We start from the raw sequence: 17,964 nt of genomic DNA, 5'->3' as shown, positions 1-17,964 counted from the left end.
AGAGGAGAGGAGTCTTGTTCTCTTAGGTCAAGTAAGGATTTCTGTATTTTTTTTTTAAGTAGTCTAAATAGGCAAGCACCCTTTGCTTCATGGTGTCACACCACAGCACAGCGCTCTTACACAGTAAAATATACCGACACATTATCTATGCACAGCTATATGGACATGAATATCAATGGGAGCACCTGGATTAACAAATATACTCTGTGCTGTATTTGCCATGCATAGAATTGACAGAACTAATGAGAGAGACAGTCTTTAATACGTCCATTCAGCCGTCTAAAGTAATGATTAATTTAAGACCCCCAGTCTTCTCTGAGCCCCCCACACACACCCTCCTCCCTGCACTTCCCCTCTCTCCTGCATCTTCTTCTATACTCTCTCTGTATCCCTGTTCCTCTCTCTCTCTGTTTCTCCCCTCAGCGTCTGATGCAATCCGTTACCAACCTGCCTTCCTCTTATTCAGACACAAAGAGAGCATGGGTGTTGTGCAGAGAGAGGAGGAGGAGGAGGAGGAGGAGGGTAATAAGAGGAAGGGATGGGGGGGGGGGGGGGATGTGTCCTGGATGTGCCAATCCTCACTGTGCCCCCGGGACACATACGAGATAAACACCAGATAAGCCTTACAAAAGGTGGCGGCGCCAAGGCACGGGAGCTGGCACGGGTGAGGGGGCACGCATGGTAGTGCCGAAGCGCCCCCTGTTGGGGGATCAAAGGGAAGCGTGTGGGAAGAGACAAAGGAGCCGGTTGCAGCTGAGGCAGGAGGTCAGTGTATGGCTAACTGAGCAACCCCCCCCCACCTCCCAGGCATGAAGACACTGACGGCCAGGGATCTGCAGGGGTCCTTAAGGCTCACCCTGTCAATGGTGGGGCAACACTGCTATTCTGGGAACGAGGGATGGTGTGTGTGTGTGTGCCGTTTGCGACAAGATGCGCGTGTTTGCAATGTGTGCTGGAAGGGGGCAGTGGAGGAATGAGGAAGGGGGGGGGGGGGGGGGGGGGGAAACCATGGATCTCTTAGACAATGTGACACATGCAACGCCTGCAGAGTGCAAGCATGCAGCGGCGAGGCCGGCGTAACATTTGTATCCGTTTGTGCCCTCTCTCCCTCCCCGTCTCTCCCTCCCCGTCTCTTCCTCCCCGTCTCTCCATCCAGGACGCTCAATAATTTACGGGCAGAGCGAGTCGGGATTGGCTCAGCAGGGGGCGTACCAGCTGACAACATGTTCATATAGAGCTGTCAAAATGAGGAGGATTTACACGACGCACAAAAGAGACACACTCCCATGTAAATCTCTGCGCTCGAGTGTAAATTCATAAAAAGACACAGCATTTAGCACACGGATGTCATTTAATGATCAGTATGTACATTTCACTGCTGTTTGGTAGCTTATTATGTCAGTTGCATCCGGGTGCGATTGTTTTGTTTTGAAGGCCTTTCAATCTGATAATTCGATCTGATGTCACAGATGAAGAGAAACAATGCGAGTCCTTTGGTGGCCGTGCGGAGCGTCGAGTGTAAACTGGATGATTCACATCCATTCTACGAGCCCAGCTCTGTCCCCTTTAATCCATGCCTTATATCTGCAATATAGTGTTTTTAATGAGCTCTTTTAGAAAAAAGATGCCAAAGTCACGTCAGGCTTCTTCAAAGTAGTTCTGCAAACATACATACGCGGGACACACACTCTCTTGAGAGGACACAAACTAAACCACTTCAGACCTCGCAGCAGACACACAACACCTGTGTCAACTTTCTGGAGCTAAAGTTCTTTACGGCAGTTTACGGCCATCAGGCTAAAAAAAAACAAAAAACAAAACACACAAACGTAAACGAAAGGACAGCTTTACAGGCGATATGCTGACAGATTTCTAAAATAAGCAGCGGGACAGCTAAGAGGTTTCCCCGCTGGAAGGCATTTCTGCCTGAGTTGTAGAGATGTAAGGAATGCTGCATCCTCACCAGCAGAGGAGGTTGAAGTGGGCCGACCGTAATGGCTGAAGCAACGAGCCGTCATCACCCCCCCTCCCCTCCTTTATACCGTTTCAGTCCGTCTCTGACTGTCCCCCCACATTGCCTACACGCTTAGACAGCGTGACACACTCTCTCTTCAGAGAGAGAGAGAGAGAGCTCGACTCTCACCTCTCACTCCTTTTTTTTCCTTCCCCCTGACAGTTTCACACCATGAGCCAGCCGTTGGAACATCAAGGAAAAGGGGGGTGGGGGCGGGGGGGGGGTGTATCCGAAAAATACTGAATCACACCAGAGCCATTCATGCAGCTTGGTCGCACACAACACGGACCTCTGCAGTGTGTATTTCCCGCGGACTGACATACATGAGACTTTGTGGCACACAGAGCGCGCCGCTGAGGTGTGCGTCTGCGTCTGCGTGCATCAAAAGAGGTTCTCACCTGTTGCCCAGCGACTTTTCTTGCAGTTCGTGTGGCTTGAAAAACCATTTCCCGATTCTCACAAACCCTTTATCCATCAGACATCTGCAGCAGGGAAGAAGAAGAAGAAGAAGTCAATCATTAGACAAGGAAAAAGAGCCAGGAAACCATTTAATATCTTGTGTCATACACCTCCATCAATTCAATGGTGATTCTCAATGACCTTTAAGCCTCACGTAGGAACTGTTTTTTGTGGTTTTGAGTCCCCTTTGTCTGAGACAAGGCTAAGAAAAAACTTGTATGATTCAGACTTTTTACATTTTTTTTTTTCTAAGTGTCCTCAAGGCCCAGAAGGATCGTCAGCACAGCGACGCTGCTGAAAATGGGGAAGTAATCTCCTGCTGACTTCATCACGTCGCTTGGAAAATGTGCTCACATCAAAGAGCTCGGCCCCCGCTCCCTATTTGGCTGTCCCACCGTCCTCACCTCGCCTCGGCCTCCTCTCAGAGACTCCGCGTTCCCACTGGGTCTCTGTGTGCAGGTGCCAGTGAATTCCCCGCCGGCTCCTCTGACCCGGGTCAAGGAATTAAACAAGACGCGTTTGTGGACTCCTCTGCACTCCGCTGAGCATCCCAGGCTTTTAGCCTGCAGCTCCAACCGTCTTTGGTTCAGGGTTATCGACCCCCCCCCCCCCCGCGGACGATTCATTTCAGAAGAAGATAAACTCTGAACCCGTACTTAAAGAGGATCGGTTACGTCTTGGCAGATACCCAAACAGCCTAATAAAAAGGTCAGTATGGGCCACGATATCAATGGCGTGGATTGGATCAATGTGCACGGTCACTTGACTGGACGCCGAGCCCAGGATACATTGTGAACGTCACGACCACTGCTTTGTGTCCACGGAGGAACTACCGGGAGTCCTCGCTAATGCGGAGACAGCGCTTTGCTCACAGAAACCCTCCTGGCGAAATGACGATCATCACGTGGCTCAAGTTGTGTCCGCTCGTCCGTCTTTAACCCCGTGAAGGACTCACGCAAACCCGTCACCGACGCACAACCACAGTGTGTTTGAGTGACAGGCGTCTCGAGCTATCACACTTAATGGAGCTGTTCATTTGTTGTCAAACAAAGCGTCTTGTTTCATTAGTTCCTTGCTGTATGTGACTTTAATGATTTATTCAGCTCAGGGTTAGCATATGGTTGGTATATTTAAAGATCATCGTCATCATTATGTCTGTTCAAAAGGGAAAGAATAATGAAGGGAAGAAGTCAAACGTAGAACTCGACTGTTGATACATACAGTCTTACTCGTAGTGCTGAGTGTATGTTGTACTGTAGTTCTTGACAAGTTTTTTCTAATTCTGTGTTTGGTTTATGGAATTATTCATGTTCTCTTTATTTGTAATTGTTTGCTTAAAAATGCGTCAATAATAAAAATTTAAAAAAAAAAAAACTTTTTAATTAAAATAATAAAATATTAAGTCAGTCATTGACAGAGATCAATTTGATCTCAACGATATGGGAAAAAAAGTGAAAATAATCCATCCTGGAAATAGTGAGCTATAAAAGGAGTTAGCTTCAAGGTAATAGGAAGGTTAATTCAACCTGCCCCCTACGATGATCACTGATGCTTAACTTAATAGAGAGCAAATATGTGCTGCTTCATTTAACAGAGGGCTCTGACTCAGTAAGAAGAGCTTTGGGTACTTGAGCAAGTGATTCAGCGCTCAGATTATAATTTCATTAAGAGGAAGCTGCTGGGAGAAAACTAACTGTCAATAGGACAAAAAGTTCTTTTGTTTGGTGGTTTTTCCTCTTATTGCTTCAAAAAGGACCTTCTTGTTCATTTGAGAGACGAGTAAGAGACTTTCATTTCACAATTTTAATTACAGATTAATGTGCAAGTTACTATTTTATTTATTATTTGTATTCATAAAATCGCACATTACACAGTATGCTTGTCTCTCAGAATGTTTTACTTTATTTAACTTAATGATTTAACTTCCTTAATCAGCATGTACAAGCTCTTCCTAAAAACAACAGCACTAAATAACCCTTTGTTGAATGTTTTTATCACCCTATAATGCAGCTATCCACAGCTCGTCAACAACTAGAATAACAAGCTTTATATCATTATAACTGTACTGTTATGCAGCATCTGTTATACAGCAGGTGCCCAGAGGCTTTTAAAAAAGCATTAATGTTGGCATACAACCTCATATAGTGTCTTATCTCATCATTATTATATGCTGCTACTAATGTCGGAGTGCAAATCTCATAATACTGCAAGTTATACTCTCCATAAACTACTTTTTGTTGTGTTTTCGTTCAGCAGCTCCCTCCGAGCAGCTAGTCAAGTGCGTCCTTACCTTTCCAGCAGGTTGTGTATAGCCTTGAACAGGAGGGTCCGGCACTCGTAGGACAGGCCGCACTCCCAGAGTCCCTCCTCAGACACTGGAAGAAAAAGGAGAAAAACAAATAGAGGGATGTTGAATCTCACCAACTTCGTTATCTCCGCAATAAAGTGAAGTTACGACACTTTCTGTGACAGCGAAACATCTGCGAGCACCAGCTTGAGGAGCATAAACAAGACGTGATTCAGCGTCTAACTGCACGTGTTTATGGCCCCCTCTGTCAAAACATGCTGCATGTGCTGACGAGGAAACCTGCACATCATATCAGAATTACACTGGAGATGCTGGTGTGTGTGTGTGTGTGTGTGTGTGTGTGTGTGGTTGGTTGTACAGCTGTCGGGTTGGCTGCACTGAGCCCAGTAGAACCCCATGCAGTTGTCAACAGCAGTTAGCTGGAGTGTGAGTGCGGCTGCATCACACACACACACACACACACACACACACACACACACACACACACACACACACACACACACACACACACACACACACACACACACACACACACACACACACACACACACACACACACACACACACACACACCGTGTTATATATCTTTTTTGTTTTTTCTCTGTGCAATCTAGACAGCTGGAGACAAAACGCGGTCAAGTCAGCTGCACTTTGCCCCAGCTTCCGACATGTCTGCAGCCGGTTCACGTGTGTCAGATGTGTTGTGAGCACTTCAGCGCCCTCTTGATTTCTTCAGACCCCTCGACACCAACCCCCAACACCCCCCCCGTACCAAAAAGAACCCACTAACACACACAGACAGACACACACACACACACACGCACACACAGCGGCCAGCTAACAGCGTTTCTCTTTGTTCTTTGCCATATTCCTGCAGGGCTCCAGGAAGAACTGGAGCATTGTGGGTGTTGTGTTTGCTTTAAGGGTGGTGGCAAACAAAACCAAGCATCACAGAAATATACAAGAAAAAAGCAAAGAGAGGCAGAGGCAGATTGCCTGGGGGATGGGTGGCATAAACCCCAGTAGAGCTTTTCTCTTCCCTCATTTTGCGTGTGTGTGTGTGTGTGTGTGTGTGTGTGTCTGTGTGTGTGTCTGTGTGTGAATGCTCCTTTCTCTCTCTGTTGCTTTGTTGATATTTCACTCCTGGGTTACTTCTTCCTCCTCCTCATACCAGAGTGAATGAAATTTCCTTACTCGCCAGAATTACCCTGTAACCATGGAAACGCTGGCGGTGAGAACATGGCGCCCTGGCATTCAATTCCAACACTGGTCCCTCCCGCCCATCGCCCTCCTCCTTCTCCTCCTCCTTCCTCTGTTCTATTGCTTCCAACACCCCCCCCCCACCCCCCCCACCCCCCTCGCTCGCCCCCTCCCCCCTACACCACCAACCCTCATCTACTCCTGCTTCAGGGCTCAGACAGGAAGCTCGCTCTAGCCAGCTCCTCTACAGAGGGGAAAGATAGAGCGAGCGCCACGAGCAGAATGCCAAGTCTCAAGCAAATACAGCTCATTAGCTCGAACGCTCTCCCTCCCTCCCTCCCTCTCTCTCTCTCCCTCTCATCACAATTCCACTGCTTTTTTATTCCCCCCCACCACCGAACCGCATCTTCATTCGCGCTCGTCACAGCCGACTCACAGCAGGCTCTTGACCCCTAAGGACTCCGTAATTGTCCCCCCGACACCTCAAGTCCTCCCAAAACTCCCAGCTACGAGTTGACAAAGCCGAGCCGCACGTCGTCCAGACAGATGGCCCCCGAAATTAACTTTTCCACATTCGCACCCCTTTCATTTGTGCGGGTGGTTTTGTAGCACTTAACAGAGCAGGTACAGTGTGTTTTACGATTTCCCACCAGTCGTAGTAAAGCAGCACATGCTTGAGTGCCTAAGAAAACCTGCATGTTGTAGCGCCACATCAACACAAAGTGTAGCAAACAAAGCTCACACAAGCATTATTGACATGGAAAACGATGTGGGCATGAAATTAAAAAAAATGAGCTGATGAATTTTTTAAAAAGTGGGGGGGTTTTTTCCTGCAGGGCTGCGTGTAGAACATGGTGAACCTGTCGTTTCATCAGCAGTCAGTCAGGGGCCCGTCACGTGTGGAGGTTTTACTGCCCGTTAATCAGGAGGAGGAACACAGATGGCCTGAGGGGAAATGTGCGCTGTAGACAGTAAACGCAGAGCTGAGTGCAATAGGGCTTTAACGCATGGCGATCCATCACACAGCTCTGTCTGAGCTATAGGCAGCTACCGCGTCATGTTAAAGGGGACTGGATGCGATCAGCCGCCATTAGATTCAACTGGAAGGTTGTTGTTTTTTTGTTTTTTTTTACTGATTATGACCGATAAAGCCACTGCCTCTCCCCTTTCTTCCTTATTAAAGGAAACAGATCCATAAAAAGAAAACTAATTACTTTGATTGTAAAAGTATACCATAGAAAGTGAATAAAAGTAGGAAATTGAGAACATAAGTGGACTGACTGATAACCATCAGACTCCTGTAGTATTTTATGAAAAATACATTTATCAAATAACAGGCAACAATTTAAATGATTCTAAAATTCAATCTAACCGAATCTTTGTTGCACATCCAAGAACAAAAACTCCACTGGCTCAGTGGGAGCGCTACATCGGGCATCAGAATGGTCAAAACCATTAAGTGCCTCTTGCTGCGTGCGGCTCCCAGGGAGCCTTTAGTGCTCATGCAAGCTGTGGGCAGCGGGGGGGGCTGTACATATATTCATGTGTGTGAGCCTACAGTAACAAACCTCTCCGTGCCTCCGTGCCCTTTAACTGCTGCACCGCCCCAAACACAAAACAACCAGCGATGGAACTGGGTCGCCGCCGCCGCCGCCACTTTCTACACTCGCGTCCCTCCGTCTTTCCCGGGTTTTCCTCAGCTCACTTTCACAACTCTCTTCTCTTCCCCCCCCCCCCCCTGCGCTTTCGCGGATGTGTCGGTGTGACACCACTAGGGGGAGTGACCACTCGCCACTACGACAAACACAAAGATGGTATTGATCGGTGAGGGAGAAGGCAGGAGCAGCGTCCCTCCCCCATCTGCCCCCCCCCAACAATACCACCAGTCGTATTGGTGTCCAGTGGTGTCTCTGCAGTGCGCAAGCAATCAACAATCAGTCGGCAGTGTGTGTGTGTGTGAGATTTGACACAAAACCCCACTGCCACTTTGCTAATTAGATACCCTGCTGCATGTCTGAGCAGAGGTTGGTCTCTCTTCTCTGTGTGTGTGTGTGTGTGTGTTGGTGCATAGCAACATGCCTTAGTATGCTTACGTGTTTTCACTAATGAGAGAGAGAGAGAGAAAGAGAGAGAGAGAGAGTGATTGAGAAAGGACGACAACAATGAGTGTGCGGTGGACGGCGTTGATGCCAAAATAAATATTTTGAAAGTCATAAAAACGCCATCTCGGTATAATCGAATATCTTCCTAAAAGTTGTATTGATATTGATTCACAACCGCAGGCTTCTAGGATTTCATGTTGCAGTTCAGTTCAACTGTCACCTCCCTTCCACCGCACTCGGCAATTCAGATTCTTTTTATGCATCTTCTGACGCGGTTGCATTCTCCGCGATTCCCACCCAGGATTCGAAGGAATACAGAAAAACAGATCTAACGGGGCCCCATTTCCCACGCAACACTCACATGGACATCAGAATGACAAAAAGAGGAGAGAGCAGGAGGAGCACAGGATACTACTCTTAGCAGTAATCCTCACCGTCTTTGTTCAGGCTGTTAACGAGGCACTCGTATGCTGCATTACTCAGTCACTGAGTCATCGTTAATGCAGCTAGGGCCAAACAGAAAATACATGTATTCTAGATTCACTCAAGTACAAAAACGTGTTGACTTTTCCTCTCCAGGAAGTTTGGCTAGAAACAAAGGATGCTGGGAGAACCTCTATGCAATACTCCCCAAAGTATATAAACGTGACATTTAGCCCTTACCGTGTCATCTTACTTTATGATTGCCATGTTCTTTGGGTGAAGGCGACATTTTTGGTATCATTCGGTAAATCAACGCACGATTGTGCTTTAAAAACCCCACACATTCCTTCACGAGTGCATGTACGCAAACGCGAAATCGGTTGAATGCACACATGGCAGACACTAAGACCCAGAAAGATGGACGCAACGAGGAGCAGTGACAGCGAGGAGGAGGAGGCTCACACAGAGCGAAGGGATGAGGGGAAAGTCTGGAATCAATTAGGTGACTGAGCTGTAGTTGCTCGCATAGTTGTGGGAGTGAGTCAGGCGGAGCGGCGAGAGGAGGGACCAGGGTGTGAATGCTGTGCCACGAACATATGCACTTGCACAAACACGAGCGCACAAAAAGGCCACATTTTACACGCGAGCGTCTCTGCGTGCGTCTCCAGCAGCAGCAGCAGCAGCAGCGGAGGAGGAGGAGGAGGAGGAGTCACGTCTCCTGGGGCGGAGGTCAAAGCGGAGGGCACGAAACGGGTGGCTGGCGTCCCGACCCGGGCTACGCGTCCTCGATGCTCCCTCATACAACTTCCCCCCGGTTACCTCTCTGCTCGCAGCACTTCGTTATAGATCGCTGGCTCTGACAACGGGGGAATTTCACTTGAATGAGAAAAAAAAAAGGAGAGCGCAAAAACAGGAACTTTGTGAGCGCTCGCATCCAGCTGAGGTTTGCAGAACAAATCTGAATATGCACAGAATATGAATCTAGTCGCAACTTTAAAAAAAAGTACACACTTTTGCACACACGGCGGCTCACACTGCTGCCAGCCGTGAACAGGTGTGAATATTAGGAGCTTTAAAGCAGCTCTGCTGCTGGCATGCGCGAGGCATACTAATGAGGAGAGGACACAACGCAGAGATGCGACGCAGACTGAGGGTCACTGTAGGCGCGCCTGCTGCTTGTGTCGAGCGGCAAGATTGGGAGGCGATTAGGAAGAAGGTGTAAAGAAAAGAGGCAAAAAAGATCAAGCATGAAGGGAGGCGAAAGCAAACGGGGATCTATTTCGCCGACAAAGATGCACATCTTAAAAACTCAAAAAGGGGAGCAAAGCGTCACGGGCACGCAGGAGATAAAGAGGAAAATAAATAATTGAGGCAACAAAGAAGAATCACTGAATGCATCATGTTAACACAAGAAAACACCAGCTGCCCACGGCTCAGATGTTCTCCTCCAGCCAAGAGGAGCGGCGGCACATAACGCGGCGTGCCAGACCCAACGTGTGCGGTTCCACTCTTTAGGAGATTAAAACACTTTCTTCTGTGTATTTTTCAGCTTTGCATTTGTCTTCTAAAAAAGGTTCATCCCTTCATTGATTTAGCGTCTCACCAGTCGGCCCGGTGCTGAACTGGAGCGATACCTCGTGTGATTCGTTAGTAACAGCATGTTGACACTTTCATTAATAATTCACAGGGTTTTTACTGTGAAAAAGCAGAGGCGATGGTGTAATTAGGGTGAACAGAGAGGATATAGCCACGGCTTTATTGACAACATCAAGTGCAAAGCGAGAGATCTCATATAACCTGCTGTAAAAATGGATGAGAGTGTGATATTTTGTGGTTAGAGGTTCGACTACATGATGGTGGCGTTAAAGATGAGGGAAACCGAACTAGAAGCAAAGCGGAACACAAAACAGAAACAAAGAAGGAAGAAAAGCGCTCTGAAAAGTCATGACAGCAAAGGGTTGGAAATAAAAATGGGATTTGTATGATGCCGACTGTGGAAAAAAGGCGTGTGTGTGTGTGTGTGTGTGTGTCCTTTGGCTTCTGACTAACCCGGACAATCAAAAAAGAAACAGCCGGGAGGAGAAAAGCCAACATGTGCACCACAACCTTACATCATTTGACACGCCGCTCATTCATTCAACCCAGCGTGTGCACACACACACACACACACACACACACACACACACACACACACACACACACACACACACACACACACACACACACACACACACACACACACACACACACACACACACACACACACACACACACACACACACACACACACACACACACACACACACACACACACACGTACACACACACCATGTTTGGGATGCTCACTGCCAACTGTTTTCCCCACAAGTCCCCGAGAAATAAATAAATGCATCGGACGACGTGTCTGGACTGTTTTGTCAAGAAAACCCATCGAGTCTCTGTGGTCTCGCGTCATTATTTCCAACGGGGACACGAAACAAACTAAACTCTGCAAACATGGAGTCCGTCGCGGAAATAAACCCTTTCAAAAGATTTGATCAAATACGTTTTGAAATATAAACGTTCGACTCGCGCCTTCTTCATTACGGGTGTTTCTCATTATGTCATCAGCCCGGTAGATCATCATTAGTCATGGCTTATTCTATTCCTTTTTAAGTTGCATGGCTCACAACACACTGCACGGCGAACCCAACGCCTCGTCTACCTTTTCCTTGTAGTGAGAATTGACAGGAAGTGACAGAAACGGTTTGTTTCCGTTTCCACAGCCGACTGTGGTGAGATGCCTCGTATTTACAGTTTGCTATTAATGCCAGCAGATGTTTCTGAGCAACAGTGGTGTTTCTAGGCGGTTGACCGGGAACTTCATGTTTTTTTTTTTTTTCTTCTCGCAAGAAGTCAAAATATGACATTATTAAGTGTTTGGGATGGCTGAAAACATGTCGGCAGGTGGAAACATCCGAGTGGACCGCGGAGAGGACATGTTTTCCTTTCGCGTTGTTTGGTAGGTTAGTGTCTCCTTCTCGGGGCTCTCTGGAGAAACAAAAGATGCAGAAACTCTCGATGCCCCAAACGCCTCATGTTTACACGGCTGTGGTGACTGGAAACATTTTCACATTTTCTCTTGCTGTAATTCAAGGGAAATTTGCTGTAAATCTAAAATGAAGACTTCAACAAACTACAGCCAGACAACCCATAAAATCCCCAAGACGGGAGCCATAAAGCGCCGTGACGTGCGGAGCAGCCGTCATCCTTCAGACGCCGACACGGGACGGACCAAGCGTCAAACCGAGGGATGAATGAAACGCACACAGACACAGGAGAGCGAGGGACGCTGATTCCTCAAAACGCTAGTGGAAAAGCTTCAAAAAGCATCCGACAGGAGAACAGACCTGAAACGGTGCCGTCTGCTTGAAACTGGAACTGAACTCTGCCTACGCGAACCTCTGTTCACGCCGAAGCCCCCCCCCCCCACACACACACACACACACAATCAGCAGACGGCGCGCCGGACCTCGGCGGCGTTCCAGGCGAAGCTTCAGTGACGCCGACGTTGCTCAGGTAGAGTGAAGTGACACAACAACAACAAGGTGTCAAGCACCGTCTAGTGCCACGCACAGGCAGGTAGCAGATCCCCCCCAATAACAAAGGTAATAAGATCCGGTTTGATCGTCAAATTGTCTGGTGGGGACACAAAAAATACAACACACACACACACACACACACACACACACACAACTGCACATTCCATCGAAACAGCCGATTAAAAAGTTGAGAGCAGATATCATTAATCACTTTTGCCACAGCGGTGTGAAAGGGCCCCATTTCTGTGATGTTGACCCTGGTGTTAAGCCACTGTTACTTGAGCACCTCATTAGAAGTGAATGGGCCTCGAGGTGGGAGGCAGGGCAGCTATTGAGAGGCTTAGCAGGACTCCACTGGGCTTCCTAACTGCCACTAGAGGGGAGACAAGGGAGAGAGAGAGAGAGAGAGAGATGGACAGGCGAGCTCTCCATCTTTTCCTCTCTCATCCTTGAGAGGAAGATGGAGAGCTCTCCTCTCTGGCTGCGGTTCATTTGCGTCCGTGTCGTGTCCTTAGTACTCGCAGACGTAAGCGATAAAAGAGCAAATCATCAAACTAGTTCATATCCTAGTAGACAAGTGTGGCTCAATTGTTTTGATTGCCTGTATATGATGTAGAACTTACTTAAGTCAGTGTGATGTTAACTCTGCCTTTACAAGAAAATCTTTTAACCAAAAAGGAACAACAAAAAAAAACGTAGTTTCCACAGCGTTGTGTGGGACTCCTGCTTCAAACGGATCATTTCTGCTTTTGGTCTCTAAGGGTCTAATTATCTGGCTTTTTATGACAATTCGGTAGACTTCTCTGGCATTTTCAGCCCAAAATGTGGTTACAGAAGATCAAGGATAAACACATACTGATGATGACAGAACGGCCTCTCGTAAAAAAAAGAAAAAAAAAGAAAAGAAAAATATAAAAAAAAGTGTGGTAATTCATTTCAGAGGCATCACCAAGCAGGGATTTACAGCATGGGCCCCGCTAGAACTGAAAAGTTAAATCCGTAACAGAAAAGTAAACATTATGAATTTAAGTCTATTCCATCAACTGTGTAAAATATGGCCGTGGAGTCGCCATAGAGAAAATAAGTAAATATAGTTTATTGCTGCTTTAACTATCCGGATCGACTTGTTTTTTGGTGCCAATTGTGGAACTGCAGCTCCGGGGCATTTCTCTGCTGTTTTCATTCCCTCTCATGGCCCGTCTTTAAGTATCAGTAGGGTGCATATTGAGGAGCGTGACTACATTTAGACTGGTAATTGTTTCAACAAAACAGCTGGACTCCCAATAGCTGCCCAATCGTGGAGACATTGATTGTGTGGGTAGTGCAGCACAAATACAGCATTTCTATGCCTGCTGATTTTTTTTTATTTTTTATTTTTTTTAAACGCCGGGGGGAGAAAATCCATTTGTCCGTTGTAGTCACTCGGCTGAGAGGCCTCACAAACTGCAGATATCAAAAAAGGCAGCTGGCCAGCCTTCAAAAAGCAGGATCAAAAGGAAACCTCGCTCTTCGTGCCGTTTAAATTCGCACTCATTTATTATACATAAACAGCTCGGGTCATCTTTGGTGTTGAACAAATTTCAAGACTGCACATCAAAATACTTAAAATCTGAAATAACAATTGCAGGAGGGCTGTTTGGATCCATCCAAATAAACAACGGCGTGTTCCATTGTTCCATCAAGGTACTTTTATTTTGAACCAGATCTGCTGCTATTGATTCTATAGAGACATAGCAACCAAAATGATGTTACCTTTGCACCTGCATCTAATGCTGCTAAGTAACGGATCACACAAGTCCATTAAATTTACGTAACATGGAATAAAATATAATGAAAAATTGGCATCAAAGAGCTTTACGATGTCTACAACATAAAGTATGATGCCTGCTGTTCTTAGACCCTTCATTTTGATTACAAAACACAATGAAAAACACATTTTGACTGATATAGCAGATACATGTTACAATGAATATCTGCCCATATATACAGTACATCATCCTGTTGTATGCACAGAAAGTGGCTTTGGTCTGACCCCCTCCGCACTATACGCATGCTTTTAGGTTTTTATTGCACAGAACGGTTGAGTTTCCTCATTAGAAATATAAAAATAACTTGCAATCTGAATTTAGATGTGAAACAGAAATAAAGAACCTGAATAAATATTGGCCCCACAATCTCTAAAGTACCTCAAACATAAATCTTCCCATGGACAGAGACCCTAAATACATTAAAAGGGATTACGTCTTTCCAACTGAACATAAAGCCGCAGGGGCAAACCCGAAGAAAAGCTAAATAAACCGTCTGTTTGCTTTAAGGCATTCATGCAAACCTGTGTTCCTATATTAGCACCACGTTGTCTTCAATGCCAAAGAGAAACGTCATCCTCTCCCTCCCTTGTTCTTCCCTCCCCCCACACTTTGCCCCCACCCTTCTACTTTCTCACTGTTTTCCCATCACTTTACAACCATTCCCTTACAGCGACACAACACTTCCTAGTTCGCTCCGAGCCGCTCTTCTTCCTCCGTCTACTTCTGCCACGCTCCTGCTCTCAGTCCCACTCTCTCCCTGAAACACACACAGAGCTCTCCTTCTTTCAGTTTGTGGCTTTGCTTTCAAAACCAAAAGGAAAAAAAAACGCACCCCCCCCCCCCCCTCCCCTTGCAGCTGGGAAACTTCACTCCTACCGTTCCATCTCTCTCACACTCACTCACACACACACACACACACACACACACACACACCACACACACGGGGGTCAGGGGGTCAAAGGTCACCACACCCTGACAACCCCACAAGAGGGTGGAGAGGAAAATAAGAGGAGGCGGGAAGGAAATCACAGATTCTTGGTCCTTGCCCGACTACATTTACAGACAAGTAAACACAACGGAGACATTTTTTCCTCGGCTCTCAGTCCGCTTCCTCCAGTCCTCGTTTCCTAGCTCACCACCCCCCTCCCCTCTTTGGGCTATCCGGGGAAAAAGTCAGGTTTCATTTTCCCTCCCAAAAACCCATTTTTTTTTTCCCCCCCATTCGGAGGCACATCAGGGGAGGGCATACTGGATGGTGGACATGTGTCCGTCCAGCCAGGAAGCAGACGCAGCTGAGGGCCACGCTGGTCCCCGTCTAACGCATTTGGGATGAGGAGGATGCGTGCTGGGAGTGACCGCTTTTCTACACGAGGTGGAACGAGGCCTTTTTTTGCCGACAGGATGGCAAACACGGAGCCTTTTAAAAAAAAAAAAAAAAAAAAAAAAAAAAAAAAAAAAAAAAGGGAGGCGTGCAGAAAAAACAAACCAACTGCATATCTAACGGCCCGGAGAGAAATCGCAGATGTTTTCCTCTCCAAACAACTCACTTATTTTCCCCTTCTTTTGGAAGCATGTATTCCCGTCACCCGCCCTCCCTCCCTCCCTCTCACTACATGCATCTCTGCCTTGTCCTCCCCCTTCCCTCCACTTCTTCCCGCCTCACCTCCCCTTTTTCCTGATCATGTTTTCTTTTCTCTCTCTCTTTTTTTTTTACTATCATGGAATCGGCGCTTTCTACGTGTGACTCACTTTTTCACCAGCAAAAGCCAGACCGAAAAAAAAAAAGAAAAAATGGAATGAAAAGGAAAATAAGGAATAAGTGAAATGCTTGTGTCTTCCCTGTGCCCTTCTCAGTAGGTGAGCAGCATTCCTTTATGGGGCTCTTATAACCTCCACAGGGCTCCCTCTTTCACCGAGGTTGTTCGCCATTGAGACATGTGTCAGCCGAGCGACCCAGTTCCCGACTCAGGGAAAAAGGAAAAAAAAAAAAAAAAAAAAATCGGGGGGGCTTAATTATTCATTCCCGCTGTTTGAGTTTTGCTTCTGAGAGCGAAAACCCCGGGGGAATAAAAAGAAAGTAGGCCTTGATTGGCAACCGTACAACCCCGCTGTTTATTTGCCAGGGAACGGAGCGCGCTCGCAGACATTCGCCACCCCAGCATCACAGAACGCAACCCCAAAAACAAGGGAGGAGAGGAGCAAATGAAGCACAGCAAAGCCCGACAAGAGGAGGAGTAGCAGGGGGGAGGGGGGGGCTGGAGGAGGCGGGTGTCGGGGGGGGGGGGGGGAAAGAATGAGTAAGTGTAACTTGTTGACACAGAAAGAAGGGCTGCAGAATCATTTTAGATCAGGGATGGACTTTTTTTTTTTTTTTTTTTTTAAGAGGAAACTCTTGCAACACTTCCTGTATTTAAACAGAATCATCAGCTGATTCAACAAGACGAGTTTGTTTTTTAACTTCATCAGTGAAATCTCATCTTATCGTTCATCAGAAAAAGACCAGCGGTGATGAATATCTGCACTCAACTATTTTCTCTTTGAGGCAACCCCCCCCCAGAGAAAAAATAAAAACCTTCCCAAAGTCACAGGGGCGTCTTTCACTTTTCACTCAACGCTCTTATTCACTTTCTGCCCGCTTTATTTTACTCCAAAATGACCGACGTGGCCAGTCACTCATCTGCTCTGACTGGATTTGATATCTCCGTCAGGTGGGATTGGGCGAATTATACGAGTCGCCGTAAAATTGGCGCTCTGAATATTTGCAGAAAAAATTACCATAAAAAAAACAGCACGGTAAAGAAACACGTTGAGATTATGGAACATATATTCATTTGCTTTCTTAATGACAGTTAAATGACCAAATCAATATGACTTGGTTCAGATCAGATCAATATTTTGAATTTGTATAAATTTGACAATAGTTGATTGTTATTCACTTAATGAATAGTGTTTGTATGGATGCCTAATATTTTTTCTAATTAATAAATTGTGACTAAGATACAGACTGAGTGGGACATTTTACAGTTGTTTGTGCTTTCTGCAGAAAAACATGAGTAAAAAGATATTTTGGGGGTTTAGGGAACTTCCTAGAGTTTTTACAAAACCCTGAGGTTGCCAGGCAACTATAAATAGTTCCGCACTTAACTCTCCATAAATCTAGTTTAGACTTTAGTGTGCATGTTTTTCAAAAAGTCAAACTATTCCTTTAAGAGGCCGACGTCAAAATGCCATAATTAAAAGACAACATACATGTTAAGTTTGTTGTCTTGAATTTAATACTGAATCATATCAAAAAATAAAAAAAGGGTCTTTTGAAGTTTCCATCTGCTGCAGCTTTCCTTTGTAATGCAGGATAGTAACTTGTCTTCCGAAGTGACTGACAGTGCAACCTCTTTTAGAACAGCTGCACATAATTAGAACAAATCAAAAGCTTCTCTGCTGTAAGCAACAAACACTTTCTCAAAGAAATACATGAAGCGCTCCACGCGTCAGCAGTTCATTGTGCTCAGAAGAAGCGACGGTCTGCTAATGTAAGACAACATGAGCGGGATGTGGACGGGAACAACTCGGTGCGGCTCCTCGCCGCCGCCGCCGCGGCCGCGGCAGTCATAACCTTAACCGTAACCTGCATTTCTCAAGCAGGTGGTCGGGCAGAAGAGGCTTCGCCTCCACGGGCCGGATTACGGGTTCGCGGCCAGACGTGGACAGATGGAGGCAGAGGTGAGCCCTCCTTCCCGCGCTCTGCTACACACGCACACATTTGGCAAACGCTTTTTTTTTTTTTTTTTTTTTTTTACACACACACACACACACACACACACACACACACCGGACAATTGCCACGCGACCTCTGCCAACACGCACACGCACACACACACACACACACACACACACACACACGCGCGCACTTGGCCAATTACGGACACACACAAGTAATGATAACGGTCAGTCAAGCCACACACACAAAAACAGTGACCTGTCATGGTGTGTGTGTGTGTGTGTGTGTGTGTGTGCATAAACACACCTCCAACCCCTCCAGCTCCACAAAATATGGCAACCAGTGGTGTTG

The 17,964-nt window shown here is 46.6% G+C and overlaps 1 protein-coding gene across 5 annotated transcripts in view; it reads right to left on the bottom strand.

The window, feature by feature from the left end:
* LOC119226348 (mediator of RNA polymerase II transcription subunit 13-like) overlaps positions 1-17,964 on the bottom strand; it is a 55,503-nt gene that overhangs the window by 16,844 nt on the left and 20,695 nt on the right. For all 5 annotated transcript variants that reach the window (XM_037484236.2, XM_037484235.2, XM_037484238.2 and 2 more), the window contains exons 4-5: positions 4,764-4,848; positions 2,413-2,496 (exon numbers count right to left, since the gene is read on the bottom strand). In XM_037484236.2, coding sequence (XP_037340133.2) covers positions 2,413-2,496; positions 4,764-4,848 — 169 coding nt within the window. The remainder of the gene's footprint in view (positions 1-2,412; positions 2,497-4,763; positions 4,849-17,964) is intronic.

This window comes from Pungitius pungitius, chromosome 18 (genome assembly GCF_949316345.1).
Source record: "Pungitius pungitius chromosome 18, fPunPun2.1, whole genome shotgun sequence".
NCBI lineage: Eukaryota > Metazoa > Chordata > Actinopteri > Perciformes > Gasterosteidae > Pungitius > Pungitius pungitius.
This window is presented reverse-complemented; position numbering and strand designations above follow the sequence as displayed.